Source organism: Vigna radiata, chromosome 7 (genome assembly GCF_000741045.1).
Source record: "Vigna radiata var. radiata cultivar VC1973A chromosome 7, Vradiata_ver6, whole genome shotgun sequence".
NCBI lineage: Eukaryota > Viridiplantae > Streptophyta > Magnoliopsida > Fabales > Fabaceae > Vigna > Vigna radiata.
The window spans coordinates 49,597,699-49,613,563 of NC_028357.1; the positions used below are offsets into that span (position 1 = coordinate 49,597,699).

At 32.1% G+C, this 15,865-nt stretch overlaps 1 protein-coding gene across 6 annotated transcripts; it reads right to left on the reverse strand.

Annotated features, from left to right (window-relative positions):
• Positions 1 to 4,423: 4,423 nt before the first annotated feature.
• Positions 4,424 to 13,044, reverse strand: LOC106769311 (uncharacterized protein YacP). 6 transcript variants are annotated; one of them, XR_002668875.1, is made up of 9 exons: positions 12,694 to 13,044; positions 12,493 to 12,617; positions 12,255 to 12,418; positions 12,103 to 12,172; positions 11,919 to 11,973; positions 11,117 to 11,200; positions 10,793 to 10,831; positions 8,155 to 8,293; positions 4,424 to 4,695 (listed from the first exon to the last, which is right to left on the reverse strand). XR_002668875.1 is itself a non-coding variant. In XM_014654881.2 (9 exons), the coding sequence occupies exons 1-8, from the start codon at positions 12,919 to 12,921 to the stop codon at positions 10,544 to 10,546; spliced, it is 768 nt and encodes a 255-aa protein (XP_014510367.1). In that variant the 5' UTR covers positions 12,922 to 13,044; the 3' UTR covers positions 7,936 to 8,293; positions 10,497 to 10,543. The 6 variants fall into 6 exon arrangements, 3 of the variants coding, with proteins under 3 accessions (XP_014510367.1, XP_022639809.1, XP_022639808.1); XR_002668876.1 differs by lacking the exon at positions 4,424 to 4,695 and adding an exon at positions 10,497 to 10,543 and having other exon boundaries at positions 7,936 to 8,293; positions 11,029 to 11,200; XR_002668877.1 differs by lacking the exon at positions 4,424 to 4,695 and adding an exon at positions 10,497 to 10,546 and having other exon boundaries at positions 7,936 to 8,293; positions 11,029 to 11,200.
• Between the last annotated feature and the right edge of the window lie 2,821 nt (positions 13,045 to 15,865).

The window sequence follows — 15,865 nt, forward strand, 5'->3', positions numbered from 1 at the left end:
AAACTCTGCCACCTTCAAACCTAATATCGTTTAGATTTTAACCAGTGCTGTCAAAATAGGTTGCCCTATCCCATCTGGTTTGGTCTACCACAAGTTGATCACTTAGTGAGCCAACCTATCTTGGCTCATTTATTAGCGAACCAGAAAAATTCAAATCCGACTCGATCTATCACGAGTTGGTGAGTAAATAAGTTGACTCACTTATTTACTTAATTACAATTTTTTTAAATAAAAAAATTTCAAACTTTCCATAATTTAAATATAAACAAATTTCACTCCCTGTTTAATTGATTTTGGAAATAGGGAACTTAAATAATTTTTTCAAGCAAAAAAAATAATAAATATTTTTTTATAAAATTAAAATTAAATTTTAATAAAATAAAATTAAATAGGTAGGTTGGTGGACCAATTTGACCCACCACAGGTTCAACTTGAATGAGCCGGGTTGAAATCTGATCTACATAATAAAATATAATTTTTTCAAATCCAACTTGATCCAAACGTGTGGTGAATCAGATTGACTTGCAGATTATGACTCATTTTGACCGCTCTAATTTTAATACATAAGACATTCTAAAGATCATTAACATCAATCCAATAGAAAAAAACAAATTAACTTTATTTAAAATAATTAAAACTTACTTAAATAAAAAGTTAAAAAACAAAAAGAAATAATATAATTAAATATAAAACTAAATTACCAATAAAATCTTTAATTAATTTGACTCATGCACATAAAATCACATTAAAATACTATAAATAATACAGCACAAGATAGGTACTCTTTATTGATTGTTGTACGTATTACGCATATTTAATGTCTAAGCTTGAGAGTAGGAATATCTTGTAAGCACCTACCACGTGACCAAGACCGAACGAAGCTCTTACATAGGAGGCAACATCTCATACATCGTCATCATTGCCAAAATTCACATCTCCACCCTTGTAAAAATATTCCTAATTATCTAAGTTGCTCCTTAACACAAAAATATTATATATAAAAATTTGTTTTACACGTTATAAAGATAAATAGTTATAAAATAATAAATTTTTATATTTTTTTAAGAAATAAGAAATTTAAAAGTAAAAAGGATATATATTTATTTATGAATTTAATAATTTATGTATCTCAAAGTATCAAATATAGTGTAATAATAAAAGAGATTTCAATTGACAAGTAGATATCCAATTTTTTTATTTTTTTTTTGAATTTAAATTGATTTTGAAGTTAGAATAGGAAGAGTTTTGTGTTAGGTGACACCCAATACACAATGGGAAATGAATGTGAAAAGTATAGGATTAGTGGGATATTTTGGGCTGTCCTATCCTATATACGCGTTGTTGTGAGTGTGAGCAATGATTAAGCAGCCAATTAAGGAAACTTGTTTCATGAACACAGCACAAGAAAATATAATATATACACAAACAGAGGATTCATGTGAGATCTTTTGAAGTTTTTAAAATGTTTCTTTATACGAGACAAAATTAGAATTTTAAAAAACATAAAAATTAAGATAATGTTATGTGTTTATGGTAAAGAGAAGATAAAAGGTGGTTACATAGGAAACAGGAGTGTGAAAGGCAGAAAGGGGGTGTGAAGACCTCGTTATCTTCTAAAATATCCTGCGAGAGAATGAGAAAAAAAAAGAGGATGATGCAATATTAGTGTTAGTAATGACAGAAATATTCCCATTTTTGGATTTTGGAAAAGAGTAAAAGGAACAGTGTTGGATTTAGCAAGTGTATTAGATTAGAAGATAATGAAAGGATGTCCCATTTGGGGTATTGTGGGTGCCTAGCTCATTAAATGGTCACTCACACAACACAAAGAAAGACTGAAGAAGCTCGTGGTTTGGACCATTTTGGCGGTCGTTGCATGCGTCGACATGTGACTCATGAAATGGAATCAACCACAGAGAGACACACTCACACATTCCCATCACCATCACTTTTATCTATGTCCATCGTCACATACTCACAAACTTTTATATAAGACACTCTTGTGCTTTTCTCATCCACAACAACTTTTCCAAACTCAAATTATTCTAAACTTATTATCACTTCTGCATAATTTCTATGCCTAAATAATTATCATCTGTGTTAAAATTGTGTACGTATATGTAGTGTGAGCAATGTGACAGCATTTCTGTCTGGCTAGGTGGTTAATTATGAGATCACCGACCATAAAGGAGTAGTTTGTCTGATATGTAAGATATATATGTGTTGGTTTCAACCGTCCAACCAATCTCTTCCAAGAACAACATCCAAATCCATCTGCTATTCGTCTCATTTAGGTTAAGTCGGCTACAACATTTTCTGTCATATTCTCTTCAACTTTCTCAAATCAAACCTTTCCTTTATATCTATTTTTTCCCCTTTGCTGTGTGGTCTTCTAAGATTCGTGTAATTCTTCTACTTAATCTTCATATATATGTTGTTTGGTTTGAATCACTTAATTCTATTCATGTACACGTCAAACCCAATAAACTGGTTCGATTTATATTATCCATGTCCATGTATTTTCGTTTTTGTTATTATATATATGCTATAAGTTATTTTTCTATTTTTAATTTATACAGAAAAATAATATGAATTTTCATATGTATTTGAGCCTTCTAGTCTTTATGAGGCCCAACAAGTATAATCTCTAATCGGAGAAAAAAAAGGAAAAATACTGAAATGATGTAGCAAGCACCAATGTGAGTAGTTACCAACTTTAATATAATATTGAAGTAAAAGACGGATAACTTTTTGGTTTCGAATGAATGCTACAATACTTTTTCTTCTTTGGCATAAAAGAATTCTACTAAGTACAAATGGTACAAACATAGGTTATATGCTTTTACAACACTTTATAACTTTATAGCTTTGTACTCTAATTTTGAAAAAGTAAGATATTTTCACATAATTTTTTTAACAACATTTTCATAGTCTTTTAACTAATTCATTAACATGTATATCATATCACACATGTTAAATAGATGTGATAGAGTAAAATCCATGTATAATATTTGATGTAATGAGAGTTTAGCAGGGATTAATGTTGTGTGAGTGAGAAAGGTAGATATAGATGGTAATGGCAGTAAAATATGTGACAGAAGAAGGTAAAGGAATTAGGAAAGTTAGTGAGGTGTGACAGAAGAAGGTAAAGGAGATGTGCATATAGCCCCCACGGCTACAACTTCCATTGGTGAAGTCAGAGTCAGACAGAGCTCACAGGTGGATTCACCACACTCAGAGACCTGTCAGAAACAAACCAACAAATGAATCAAAAATCGTAGTTGAAAATAATAAAGGGAGAGAATATGAAAAGAAGGGGAATTGCATGAAACACAGAAAAGTATTGGCGGGTGGGTCCATTCCATTAAATGGGTCATTGGATCCAAATGAAAGCAGTGACTGGTCAATCATTTGACCATCTGACCCATTTTTGACCCTCTGACTCTGCATTTATTCTTCTTTAGATTTAAAAACACTTTGGAACTAACTTCTTGTTGGTTGGTCCGGTTCAACCGTCAATTTCCCTTCTTCTGTAGGACCATACTTCATATGCATCCCGTGATTACATGCAAGCTTCGATACCACTAATCAATGCTTTCTGTTATTTTCTACTCACTCCAATACAAAACCACCTTAACTACCCACACTTCCTCAAAACTTATCTCTTTCATTATCTTCTTCAGGGATTCACTTCAAACACAAACTTACTTTAACCCATAAAATCTTATATCTAACATAATATATATATAACCTAAAACTTCAACTCCTACATGAATTCTCAACATGTTAACGTATCCACCAATCATAATGTACCCAAAAGAAATAATGTAACCGAATATCAATTTCCCAGTTAATAGGCAAGATACCAATAACAGAAAATATACTGACAGCTGCAGTCACTCTTAACATTTATAGTAATTAACTTATAGTCTCAATGCATAAAGAATTCTGGTAATTCAACACATAAAGAATTTGGATTAGCTTTTACCGAAATCATAATTTTAGATCGAAACCGAACATGCATTGTGATGCAAAAAAAATGATACGGACAGAGTGGTGGGGTATGAGTCAGACGACCAGTGCATTGATGTCGCACTCATTCCTTGGCGTTGGAAGTTACAGGTGTAGTACAACCACTGCCATAGTCTGTGACTACCTCTGTCTCTATCTTTCATGAGGTAAGATTTATCAATCACACTTCCCTATTTCCAGTTCAACACTGCTGCAAACAATTTTTGAATAATAGCATCTATAAACAAATATGAAAAACAATTAGATGTTGAGAGTTATACAGCATGAATCTAACCTCAAATAAACCATCATTCATTAGCATCTGGTGTCAATAAATGTTCACACAAATTGCATATTATATATGCACATAGGAATAAATTTATACGTATATAGCAAATTTAATCGATTAATGTACAGATTTACATAAGCAGTGGCATTCACAACGAATAACGTTTAAACTGATACATATTAATAAACACAAACAGTAAAAAATGACGTCTCATACTTTAATGCTCTGGTTCAGTCGCTTCTACAAACAAAAGTAAATCGTAAATTGTAATTAGAAAATAAACAAGTGATTGGCCTCCAACTGGGCTACTTGTGGAGTTTGTAAGGACTTCAAGCAGGATCTTCACATTTGATCAATCTTGCTGGCCATCGAGCATGGTCTTTCCAAAGTTCGTTCTGCAAAACAGATTACCGAAAAACCATCAATTTGACCATATCTTCATGCTCGTGGAAAGATCGTATCAGATATCAGGTGTCTTGTAAGTCGTAAATGGGAGTTGGCTATTGATCATGTAATATGATAAGGTACTATTTGTTTTACTTTTAAGAAACACACCGTCATCACAGTAATCTTTTTTACAGGCAAACCACTTATAGAGCATGAATTCTTAAACTGATTGGCACCTTATCACATTAACCATACAAACAAGAGCCATTGCAACAGTGCATTCAGACAGAGAGAAATAGAAAATGCTACACTTCCACCTCCCCCATTTCCACGACACACAGACATGCATTGATTGTAGTATATTCAAATATTAAGTGACCTATTTGTCCAAAATGTCTACACATCATAAACTCATCATCATCTTAATTTAAGCACCCTCTAGATATTGAGTGACCCATTAATTGTGACTTGTCAATATTCAACTTGGGCTTATATTAAGTTTGGGCTTCAGAGACCATACATATTGTGTTAAGAAGTGAACTTTAATCCTAAATCAATTCTACAAAATCGGTCTGAAAAGTGAGATTTAGACCCACTTATTTAATTTAGTCTTATAATCAGTGTGGAACTTTCAACACATCTTCCTTTTCTTTTCTTCAGATAAGCCAGTCTTTCTCTCATTTATTGTCCGAGTGAGCTGTTTATCCAAAAACACTCGTGATATTTTTACTTGTACACCTCTAACTTGTTTCTAATCCATAATTGTGCAACTTGCACTCCAACACTCGCCTTCAAGTCCGATTAGCATATGTTATTAACCCCTCGCTTCATTTGTGAGTTGTATTTTTCATACAACTACTCATGCAACGGTACCTTGTCTTTTAAACTGGTAAAAACATGGATCAAAAGTTCGATATGGTCGAGCAGAAATCAAAAAAATAAAATTTCTACAATAGTTATATAATATAAAAAAAAAAACAAAATATTGTGATTTTACGATGCTAAAATAAATAAAAATGAAATATAAACTTTAAGTTTCTAAGCATAAATGTTCAAATAGAATATTACCATGCTCAAATTGAAATTTCAATAATATGCATCAATAATAAATAATAACAAATTTATAAGAAAAAAAAATTACAAACACTACAGGTTTTTTTTTTTTTTAAGAAAAAAGAAACGTTAAAATAGTACTCTATTTAGCTATTTATTTATTAATTTTATTTGAACCAAATTTTCCAGTCCGACCAGTCAGTCCTATTCTCAGAGAAGCTATTTATTTCTATTTCATCATTTATTTTATTTGGGTTTGAGCTCCTTTTCTTGACTTTTAGAGCCATCACCATCAAGTCTATACTTTTGTTTTGGACTATCTTTTTTGCCTGACTTTTTATTTTTATATTTTATAGGCCTTTTAAATATTGTGGCTTCTTGTTTTTGTTTTGCGCTATATAAGGTTTAAAGTTTTTTCTTACTGCATCCCTTAATTTCTTGGGGCACTCCCATAATTTTTAAAATGGCATTTTATTTTTCGTCCAGTTTTGAAAATTTTTTGCAACAAACTTTCCATAATGGAATTTCTGAAATAGGATTTTTAAAACGAAATTTTCAAAAAACACATGTACATTTGAGAACAAGCTTCTCAGAATGTATGTAACAATTTTTAGAAACGGTTTTCAAGAACAAGCTTTCCAGAAATATAAAATGCGTTTTGAAAAGAATTTTCTCGAACAAACTTTTTTTATTTTGCAACAAGTTCTCTCTTCTTCCTCTGCAGGATTCTTCATATTTTCAAGGTAGTGTGGTGTATTGAGAGAGAGTATTCTAAAGTAGTGTGGTGCATTGAGAGAGTATTCTAATTTTTTTTTCTGTTAGTATGAGATGCAGGAAGCAAAATAGGTTTTCTTTCTGCACCCCCATAATATTTTTAAAATGACCATTCTGCCCTTTATGTTGTATTTCAATGGAAAAATCCAAATTGTCTATTCCAAAAATCTTTCAGAATAAGTTTTTTGAGACAAAATTTCTAAAAATGATTTCTAGAACATGAGATATTTTTTGAAACACTTTCCAAAATAAGTTTTTCAAAACAAACTTTTTAGAACAAGTTTTCTTAAACAAGTTATTCAAAACATGAGATGTTTTCCAGAATAAATTCTCTGAAATTCTAAATAAACATCTATCTTTCATTTCTAGATTGAATAACCTAGAAACATTCCAGATTAAACTATCTAGAAATTTTTGGATTAGGCAATCTAAAAGGGAAAAAACTACGTTTTGTTATATAAACTCTACTAAACCCTCTCTCTTCATTCTCACCATCTCCGACATCTCCGGCTTCAAGCTTCCTAAAGACCATCATGTTAATCTTGTCATTGTCATTGTCATTGCAAGACTCAATAGTTAATGCATAGTGACGCGTAGGTGCAATGCAAGATAAAAAGACGCAGTGACAACAAAGTGCCAACAACATGATGCAACAAAGGAAGATATTTTAGTCTTTTTATGTTTAAAAGGAGGTGTAGGTGGTAATACTGGGGTGCTGGAAGAAAAAGCCTCTTTAACTTATCTTCAAAGTTATGGACTTAATTTGAATAATCTAGATTTCCAAGAAAAGGTCTTGAATTTTGTACTCAATATCTTGTTTCTCTTTCATTTGTTTCTAACCTACCAATGTAGGATTTGTTCTTTAACAGGTGGCTTGACTCAGTTGTGACTTCTTTCAAATCCAGTCAATAACATAAGTTTTGAGAATTTGTTCTCTAAGTTTATACTTTAATTTTTGGATCTCATAGGCTGGAGGTCTTCGTGTCAGTTATTGCCTAGACTTTTCTTGACTTTCTACTGGCCTTCAGTGTTTTTTCTTTATTGATATTTCTGGATAATAGTAACCTAGCTTAGTACACCATATCCAAAATTATATGTTCTTTTCATTTCAATAATCAATTGGATAATGAGGTTTGAATCAATATATTAAATCACTTTTTTATAAATGTGTCGTTAAAAAAATATACAAATGCTTATAAGCTAATTAACAAACAATAAAAAAGTACCAAAAATACTCGCATTACTTACTCCTAAACCAGTTTTGTTCTTCTGTTAAGTAGAATTATTTCCTCCAAATCATTCGGAGAGAAAAGAATTAGTAATACCTCAGCTCTAAATTACAGTGATTTTGCATTTCTTTCATGAGCAAAAATCAATCTTAGCAGTCCTTGTGTGGGTATATTGTTGATCATTCAAGTTACTGATTACTAAGATATTAAAAGCATGTTGATTGATGTTAGGTTATCAGTAAATACAATATCTCAGCTCTGTTTAATGTAAGCAGTGTCATTTTCCATATTCCATAGTTGACGCCGTTTGTGTTTAGTCATTATGTTAAAAAATAATTCAACGAAAACGAAAAATGCACGCCTGCATGCTTAAAAATGAAAAGCATCAAGCACTAGATAAAGTATTAAAACCTTGTAGAGAATTTTCCTGTCAGACATGATATTTTACTTCAACTCATTTTCAGATAGTTGTTTCCTCAGGTCCTTTAGGGCATCCACTACTTCTGCATCAAGATTGTGCTTCAATAATCTACCTTGAAAAGAGGTGGATCTGTACACAATATGAAGCAAACAAATAGGCAAGATCTGTCACTGTGATGGTATGGTATGTTCTCAAAACACAAACATAAGCAGCACAATCAGATTGAATCAATTCAATAGTAAAAACATTATGCGCTATAGTGGCGTTCAAAGTCAAACTGAAACAATCCAAAAATCCAACAATAAATTAAACTTCTATCAATTTGAATAATTTTGTACAGTACCAAATGATTCGGTTCAATTGGCAATTTGACACTTTGAAATTTATTCAACCCAACTGAAATCAATTATTTAAATATTATTATATTACTTGCACAAGAGAAAAATGTAATATGAGTATGTTTAAAATATTAATAGAGTGATAGAAGAGTTGTCTTGGTAGTATGAACATTACATCAGTACTCTTGGGAGAACAAAAGAACTAAAGCAAAATAAAATATTACTAAAATAAACGAATACGATTTTGAATTTTATGTAATATTGTATAAATGTGTGCATGGGATTTGTTAGGGCTATCAGATGTATATTCTGTTATGAATATGAATTATATTTGTTTCTGAACGTTGGTATTTTAAACTAACTATTATATTGCAAAAGATAATAAGTCTTAACGTTGGTGCTTCCACAAGTTTCTCGGGCAGTTTTCCTCCACTTTGAACGTTGGCTTTGATTGCAAATCTTTTCCCGCAGGTGAAGGCACGGTTCCACTTCTTTTGCTAACGTTATTTTTCTAACGTTCATATTTTATTAAAAAAAATAATTTTCTAATAGATTTTTATGTTATGGGCTTGGTCCATGAGCTCTATAAATAGAGCACCTCCTCCACTCCTTTTTCCATCAATTCTCTCATTCTCATTCTGACTCTCCTTTCTATTAATCTCTTTCTTTCTCTTTTCTTCATCTCTCAAAATTCTGGGTTTATTTTTATTCTCCCTAAAGAGATCCTTGCTAGTGACTTGCGCGTCCTTAAGGGCAGTGACTCTACATGCCTCAGGAAATATTTGTTCGTGATTCTGTCAACATGTTTACAACATATTCTGCTAGTTATATAGTATTTATGCCACAATATATAAGTATAACAGCAAACTTTGGTCTTTATTTTTCTTTTAGCACCCCTTGTGTTTTTACATTTTATTATAGTTTCTTTGTTGATAATTTTTTTTTGCTAATTTGTATAAAAAAAACAAATTGTTTAATTATATGCATCATGTTGAAGAGAACAATCTTTAGTAAGTAATGAAACTATTTGTCATTATATAACATTAGATTATCATGTCAAAAGAATGAGATTGAATGTACTAATGCAAAACTATACAAGAAAATCATAAAGCTGATCAAACCAAGTTGTAAAATTTGGTTTGATTTGATTTGGATATTTTTTATTTTCAATCCAAATTTCCTATAAATTTAATGTGTATAAAAAAAACAAATTGTTTAATTATATGCACCGTGTTGAAGAGAACAATCTTTAGGAAGTAATGAAACTATTTTTCATTATATAACATTAGATTATCATGTCAAAAGAATAAGATTGAATGTACTAATGCAAAATTATACAAGAAAATCATAAAACTGATCAAAGTTTGATTTGATTTGGATATTTTTTATTTTCAATCCAAATTGCCTATGAATTTAATGTTTGGTTCAGATGCATTTATAACCAAGATTTGAACCAAACTATGCCACAAACACCCCCCTAATATGTTGCGTTTTAACAAAGAAAAATATCAAAATTTCAAAGGTTGCTTGTCATTTTTCTTTCTTTATTGTAAGTTTTTAGTAATTGGAGGGATGTGGATAGGGTTTTGGATGCTTGTTTTGCCCATGATTGCATGAACTTCTTATACCTTTTTCTTTTCCTTCTCATTTTGGTTTATTTTATTTTTTTACAGGAAGCCTGTCAAGAATTAAAATGAAAGCATATACAGTATAAGCCAAGATGTCTGTTAACTGAGGGAGTTCTGCTCTAGTAACCACTATCTTATGTTTCTTTTTTCTTTTTTATTTCACATATGTCATTTTGGTATGTTAGAAATGATTGATGTAGCTTGAAGTGTTAACCAGGTAGAGATGGTAAGCCATATAATGGCAACCTAGATTATTGAACACACTAACCCATAAAAGCATACCGAGAATAAATTATAAGAGAATAACCAAACCAAACTTCAGACACAAAATCAATATTTTCTCAAATTATTGCAGTCAGGGCACACCTTTGCTCTTGAAGCATCTTTTCAACCTCCTTTTGCGATGCTTTGATCTACTACCCAAAAAATTAGGAAAACGGACCAATGCAAATATCATTAAAGGGAATAAAATTCATCTAGTATGTTAAAATAATGATAGGATTTGATTTCATGTCCATATAATTTAAACCTATGTAAACTGATAAATCTAATATGACATCAGAAAACCTGCAATTATTATGTGCCATGTAGAGTGTCAGATAATTTAAAAAGGAAATTTTTTGATGATAACAGAACAATGCTGCCTCAAATTAATGTTTTACCTCAGTTACTAAAGCCTTGCAACTCCAAATAAAGGCTCCCTGAAAGTCAGCAGCAATATAAATATTTCTCACCAACAAATATAGCACAATGCAGACACTGTTACTTGATGTTCAGTTGACGGTATTTACCAACATTTGAAGAATCAAGAAAAGGAAATCATGATAAGATCTGAGAATTACTTTTATTTATGCAGAAATTAAATAATTTGCATATTTTGCTAAGGAGAGTCAAATACTCATAGCTGGAAAAGAATTGTGAAGACAATTGACAATCAAGTTGCATCCATTTCACTCAAGTTTTCAATTTATAGGAAGGAAGCATACAGCTCCATGTGCTGCTTGCTGGTGGCAATGATCAGAAGTGACTACCCAGACTTTGGGGCAACCATCCTCTCTTAAAGCTGCAACCTAAAATGAGCAAAAATATACTACTGTTAAGTTCCACTCAAAGAATGAGAGGAAATGAAAGATGTGCTGTACTCATACAGATGAAGCAGTTCTCTACTGAAGATTCACTGAATGAAAGCAAGATTGAAGCACTGTAAATGGGATGACCTGACATTCATTGTAATTTAAGGCTCGTGTGCTTACAGAAGTGACATTGGAAACAGGATCCACAGAGCAATGGAAGGGCTTATGTGAGTTTATAGAAATGGCCTGTGACCTTCCTATAAGAGTTGTCTAGATTATTTCAATAAGTTTCATGACATTATTTAACATAGTAAACTACATTTCAGCTTATTCCAGTAAGCTTTACAGTACAGCTCTTTAATAAAATCTCATTTTATAAAAGTTTATGGAAGAAGGCCAATTCCCAAATAAATACTTAATAAGAGATTAAAATGAATTGAACTTCTGTCTGGTAAGTTCAAATCGACTGATAAACTTCAACTTTTCTAAAAGTTTTCTCATCAGACTAGATGGATTTTGTTTCTTATTTTGTTCTCCTATGGAATACAAGTGATTATGAAGAAGTTTATTCAAACCAATCCATAATATTTTAGTTATTTACTCAAACACACTATTAGTATGTCAAAAAAAGGATAATAAAGTTCAGTTTCTTAAATCCTGTTACAAAAGAAGGGAGTTGGTAACTACAGTAAAGCAACCTGTAGAAATATCTAACCTCTTTTTCAATCCATGTATCGGCGCATGTGTCCCCTGAGAAAATAATATCAAGACTGCAAAATGGCCAAAATACAACCTCAGAACATGGAGGAATTTAAAATGTAAATTGATATGTTAAAGAAATGGTCCTCCACTACCACTATATTGTATGACAAAAATAAATAAATAGAGAAAAAGCATACCCTGCGAAATCTTCTTTGTGGCTGGGGAGTCCAGACATCATTGCATCAAAGACAACAACCACTTTAACCTCTGCAGAAACGTATAAATTTATAGACAAAATAAGAGTTGCAGTGTGGGGATTGATAGCCAAATAAGAGATAGAGAGAGGAACCTCTAAGCATGCTGAAGGTTACAAGCTCGTCAATTAGCTTTTGACGAGCAATATCAAGTCTTCCTTTCATGAAATGTTTCTTGAGTTTCATCCAATAGCCACAAACATTATAGCCATCAACAAGCAATACAGGGACAGCATTGTCTATACCCATCTGATTGGTACTGCCGAAGACATATGATATTATATTTAAAGTCAATTGAGGGAAAGAAAGACGAAAGAATGATTGTGGAGTTACTAGTAGAGAGAGGAGGTGGGGTCACGATAGAGGTCGGTGTCTTCAACATCATCATCCTTCTCCACCTTCTTCTTGCGGTAACTGGTTGAAGGTCTGGGAGTGGCAGAATTTCTATTTTGGAAGCTCTATTGAATGACATAAGAATAGAAATGAGTATGCATGTGAGGGTAGGGTTGGGGAAATTGATTGAAGTTAAGTTACCTTCCATAGCTTGAGGAAGCGGAGGTTTTGCTTGACGTTGGATGTGATTCTTGGAGGAGTGGATTCTGAACCCTGAATCTCATGCTGCTTCCTGTTTTTGTTGGCAACTATCACTATGCTTTGTCTCTGACAAGATGATGAAGATGAAGAAGAAGCAGCAGCATTGTGATTGCAATCTCCACCTACTACAAAGGAATTACGGGATGAAGGAACAGCTTTCAGTTTCATAATATTGTTCTGCTAATTCACTTTCACATTTTTCAATTTTCCTGCTGTTTTTCCTCTCTTCTCACCCTTCATCCTTTCCTCCAAATCTCATCCTCAGCCACCAACTCCAAATACCAACTTATTGATTAAATAAAATAAATAAATAATATTACGCGTCTCTTTGTTTTGCCTTTTGTTACATACTAATAATATATGTAATATATGTAAGGAGGTTTAAAACACACACACACAGATTTCACAGTGGTAAAATATTGAGTATAAAACACTTCTTCAATCATTTGAAGATGTAATATTAAGTTCTAAAATTGCTGAATAATACAGATTTTGGTTGACTTATATTCACTTACACAAGCATTATACAAGTAAGCTGTCTCCTAGAAATATTTATGGGATTCACATGCTTAATTGAGAGAGTTTACGTAGATGCCATTAGATATCATCATGAATTTTGCAATCTAGCACAAACAAGAGAAGTATAAAATATCTTTCCCTGAAGAAGAAATATCGTCGAAGCTTTTCTATCTCCATTAAATCGTTTGTTGTATGCTCGGTAACCATTGCTATAAGTATTTAGTTGGATGTGATAATTTACGACAAAAAACAATATATAATTTTGCGTTAGGGGTTCCAACGACATTAGAACTACAATTGTATTATTATTACTACGAAAATCACTTATATGGATTAGGATTAGATGATAAAAGTCAATTATTGGTAAAGACAAGAGATTTTTGAGCCAATACCTTTTAACAGTAAAGGTAGTGGAATAATGATTAAAAAAATGAACGTAGATAGTCTTTCGGTTTATGAGATCGAGATTAAGCTTTTTTTCATCAATAATCTTTAATTTCAAATCTTAAGTATGCAAAAAGACACTTTGATCACGGTTTATTCGAATGTTATAATAATAAATGCATAGTGAAAAAGTAACCAAATATTAAACATATATTTATAGATTTTGAAATAAACTTCCGAACAATGTTGGTCTAATTATGGTCTAAATAATAATGATCTCACTTAGAGTTGATGTAATCATTCTTACGGCTAATTTTGTCAGTCCGACCAACCAATTTACATAATTTTACATAAGATCAAAAAGATTGTGGTCGTTTTGTCTACGATTGACCAGAGTGTCACAGTGTACATATAGATAAAGGAAAAAGTTATTTTAACAACACTTTTTTAACAATGCGTGATAACTTGTGATTGGTCCATTTCAAATATTTTTTTAAACATAAATTCAAATAGACTAATAAAATGATCATATGTGTCTTGTTGTAAAAAAGTTGTTAAAAAAATTGTGTATCCAATAAAATTTTAAAAAAGTGTATCGTTTAGTCCTGAATTTGTTTGGTTACATATTGGGCTTCCCCACAGGCCGCATCTGGATAAGAATTAGTTTGGTGTGATTTTTGAAGATTAGCATAGTGGTGGTTTTCGGCCCCCATTATCGTACAGGTTGTAGGGCTGTCCAAACATGTTTAATAATTCCGAGTCCCACCTTTTGGTTCCTGGGGCTTCATTTACATTATCGGTCTCTGCATTTACATCCAACACAACCATGTGTGGGTAGTAGCAAACAACTTACAAGGTTCCAAAGTCATGTTCTAGGTTCCCACTGGACTTATGTTATGTGAGAACTACTATGTCACATAAATAATGTAGTTGTGCAGGCAGAATTCAAAGACAGTGATTGTATTGCAATTGACCTTGGCGCTGTTTCCCTTCTCAAGGCTTTCAGCTCTCTCACAAGATTGTTTTCCAAAAGATAGATAGAAAAAATCAGTGGCAAAAAAGAGTTACTTTGAAGCCCAACATTGAGAATTGCTGAACCAAAAAATAAAACATTGAAGACTGTGCAAGTTTGAAGCAAGAAAAGCAAAAGTGGATCTCCTTTTAAGTATTATTCGGTGTATTGTCTTTAAGTGGATGATCTTGACTTGATGAAAGTCATGATCCTTATACACATCCTGTTCCTGGTAGGAATAATAATTAAACATCATATTCAAAATTCTTTCCCCCTATCCCGGCCTGTTCTATTTTCTTTTGTTGATATATGTGCAATGATTGGATTGGGGAAAAGCAGTTCGATGATATGCTTTCTAATAAATGGTTTTTGTAATTTTACTAGGCATTTTAAGGCAGGATCAGTTGTCAATATGCCTCATGTTGGAAACAGGACAACCTGGATTCATAGATCAATACAAAATCACAGTTTATCTAATTAAGCATGATGCAAGTTGGACCATCTTCATGCTACCCTATACCATTTTCTATTTTCAATTCACAGTTGGCACATGTTACATAAAATTCTGTTCCTTTTTAAAACTGCTCCTGTACTTTTGTTATACTAAATTGTCCTGGTATGCTACTTCTAACAAAGTTTACATTAAAATGAATTGGAATAGACATAACCAACCACTCATGTTTATTTATATCTGATAAGGTGGATGTAATAATGAAAGTAATGAAATCGTAGAAGGCGTATCTGAATGGATAATTTCCTTGCTTTCATTATACCTTTGGGTGTGTATTTTAAAACACCAGCATTGTAACGTTGTTGTCACTTTGTTAAATGTGTGAAAAAGGAGCACTACTCGGCGCCCACTTCGGTCTTTAACTGCTCCACAAACTAGAGCATGTGGAATTCAACACAAGTCTGGTCACACATCATAAACATATGTGGCTCAGTATATAATATAAAAGAATAATAATACTCTGATACGGTTATTTACTTTGACAGTGAAATGATACGTTGTGAGTTTCAATAATAGCTTTATTCAATCAATCACATTACATTATTTTACAAATTAATAACATAACGCTGTGTGAAATGAATGTATCTGACACGTTGACACGTTGACGTGTTGACACGTTGACGTGTTGACACGTTGACGTGTTGACACGTTGACGTGTTGACACGTTGACGTGTTGACACGTTGAC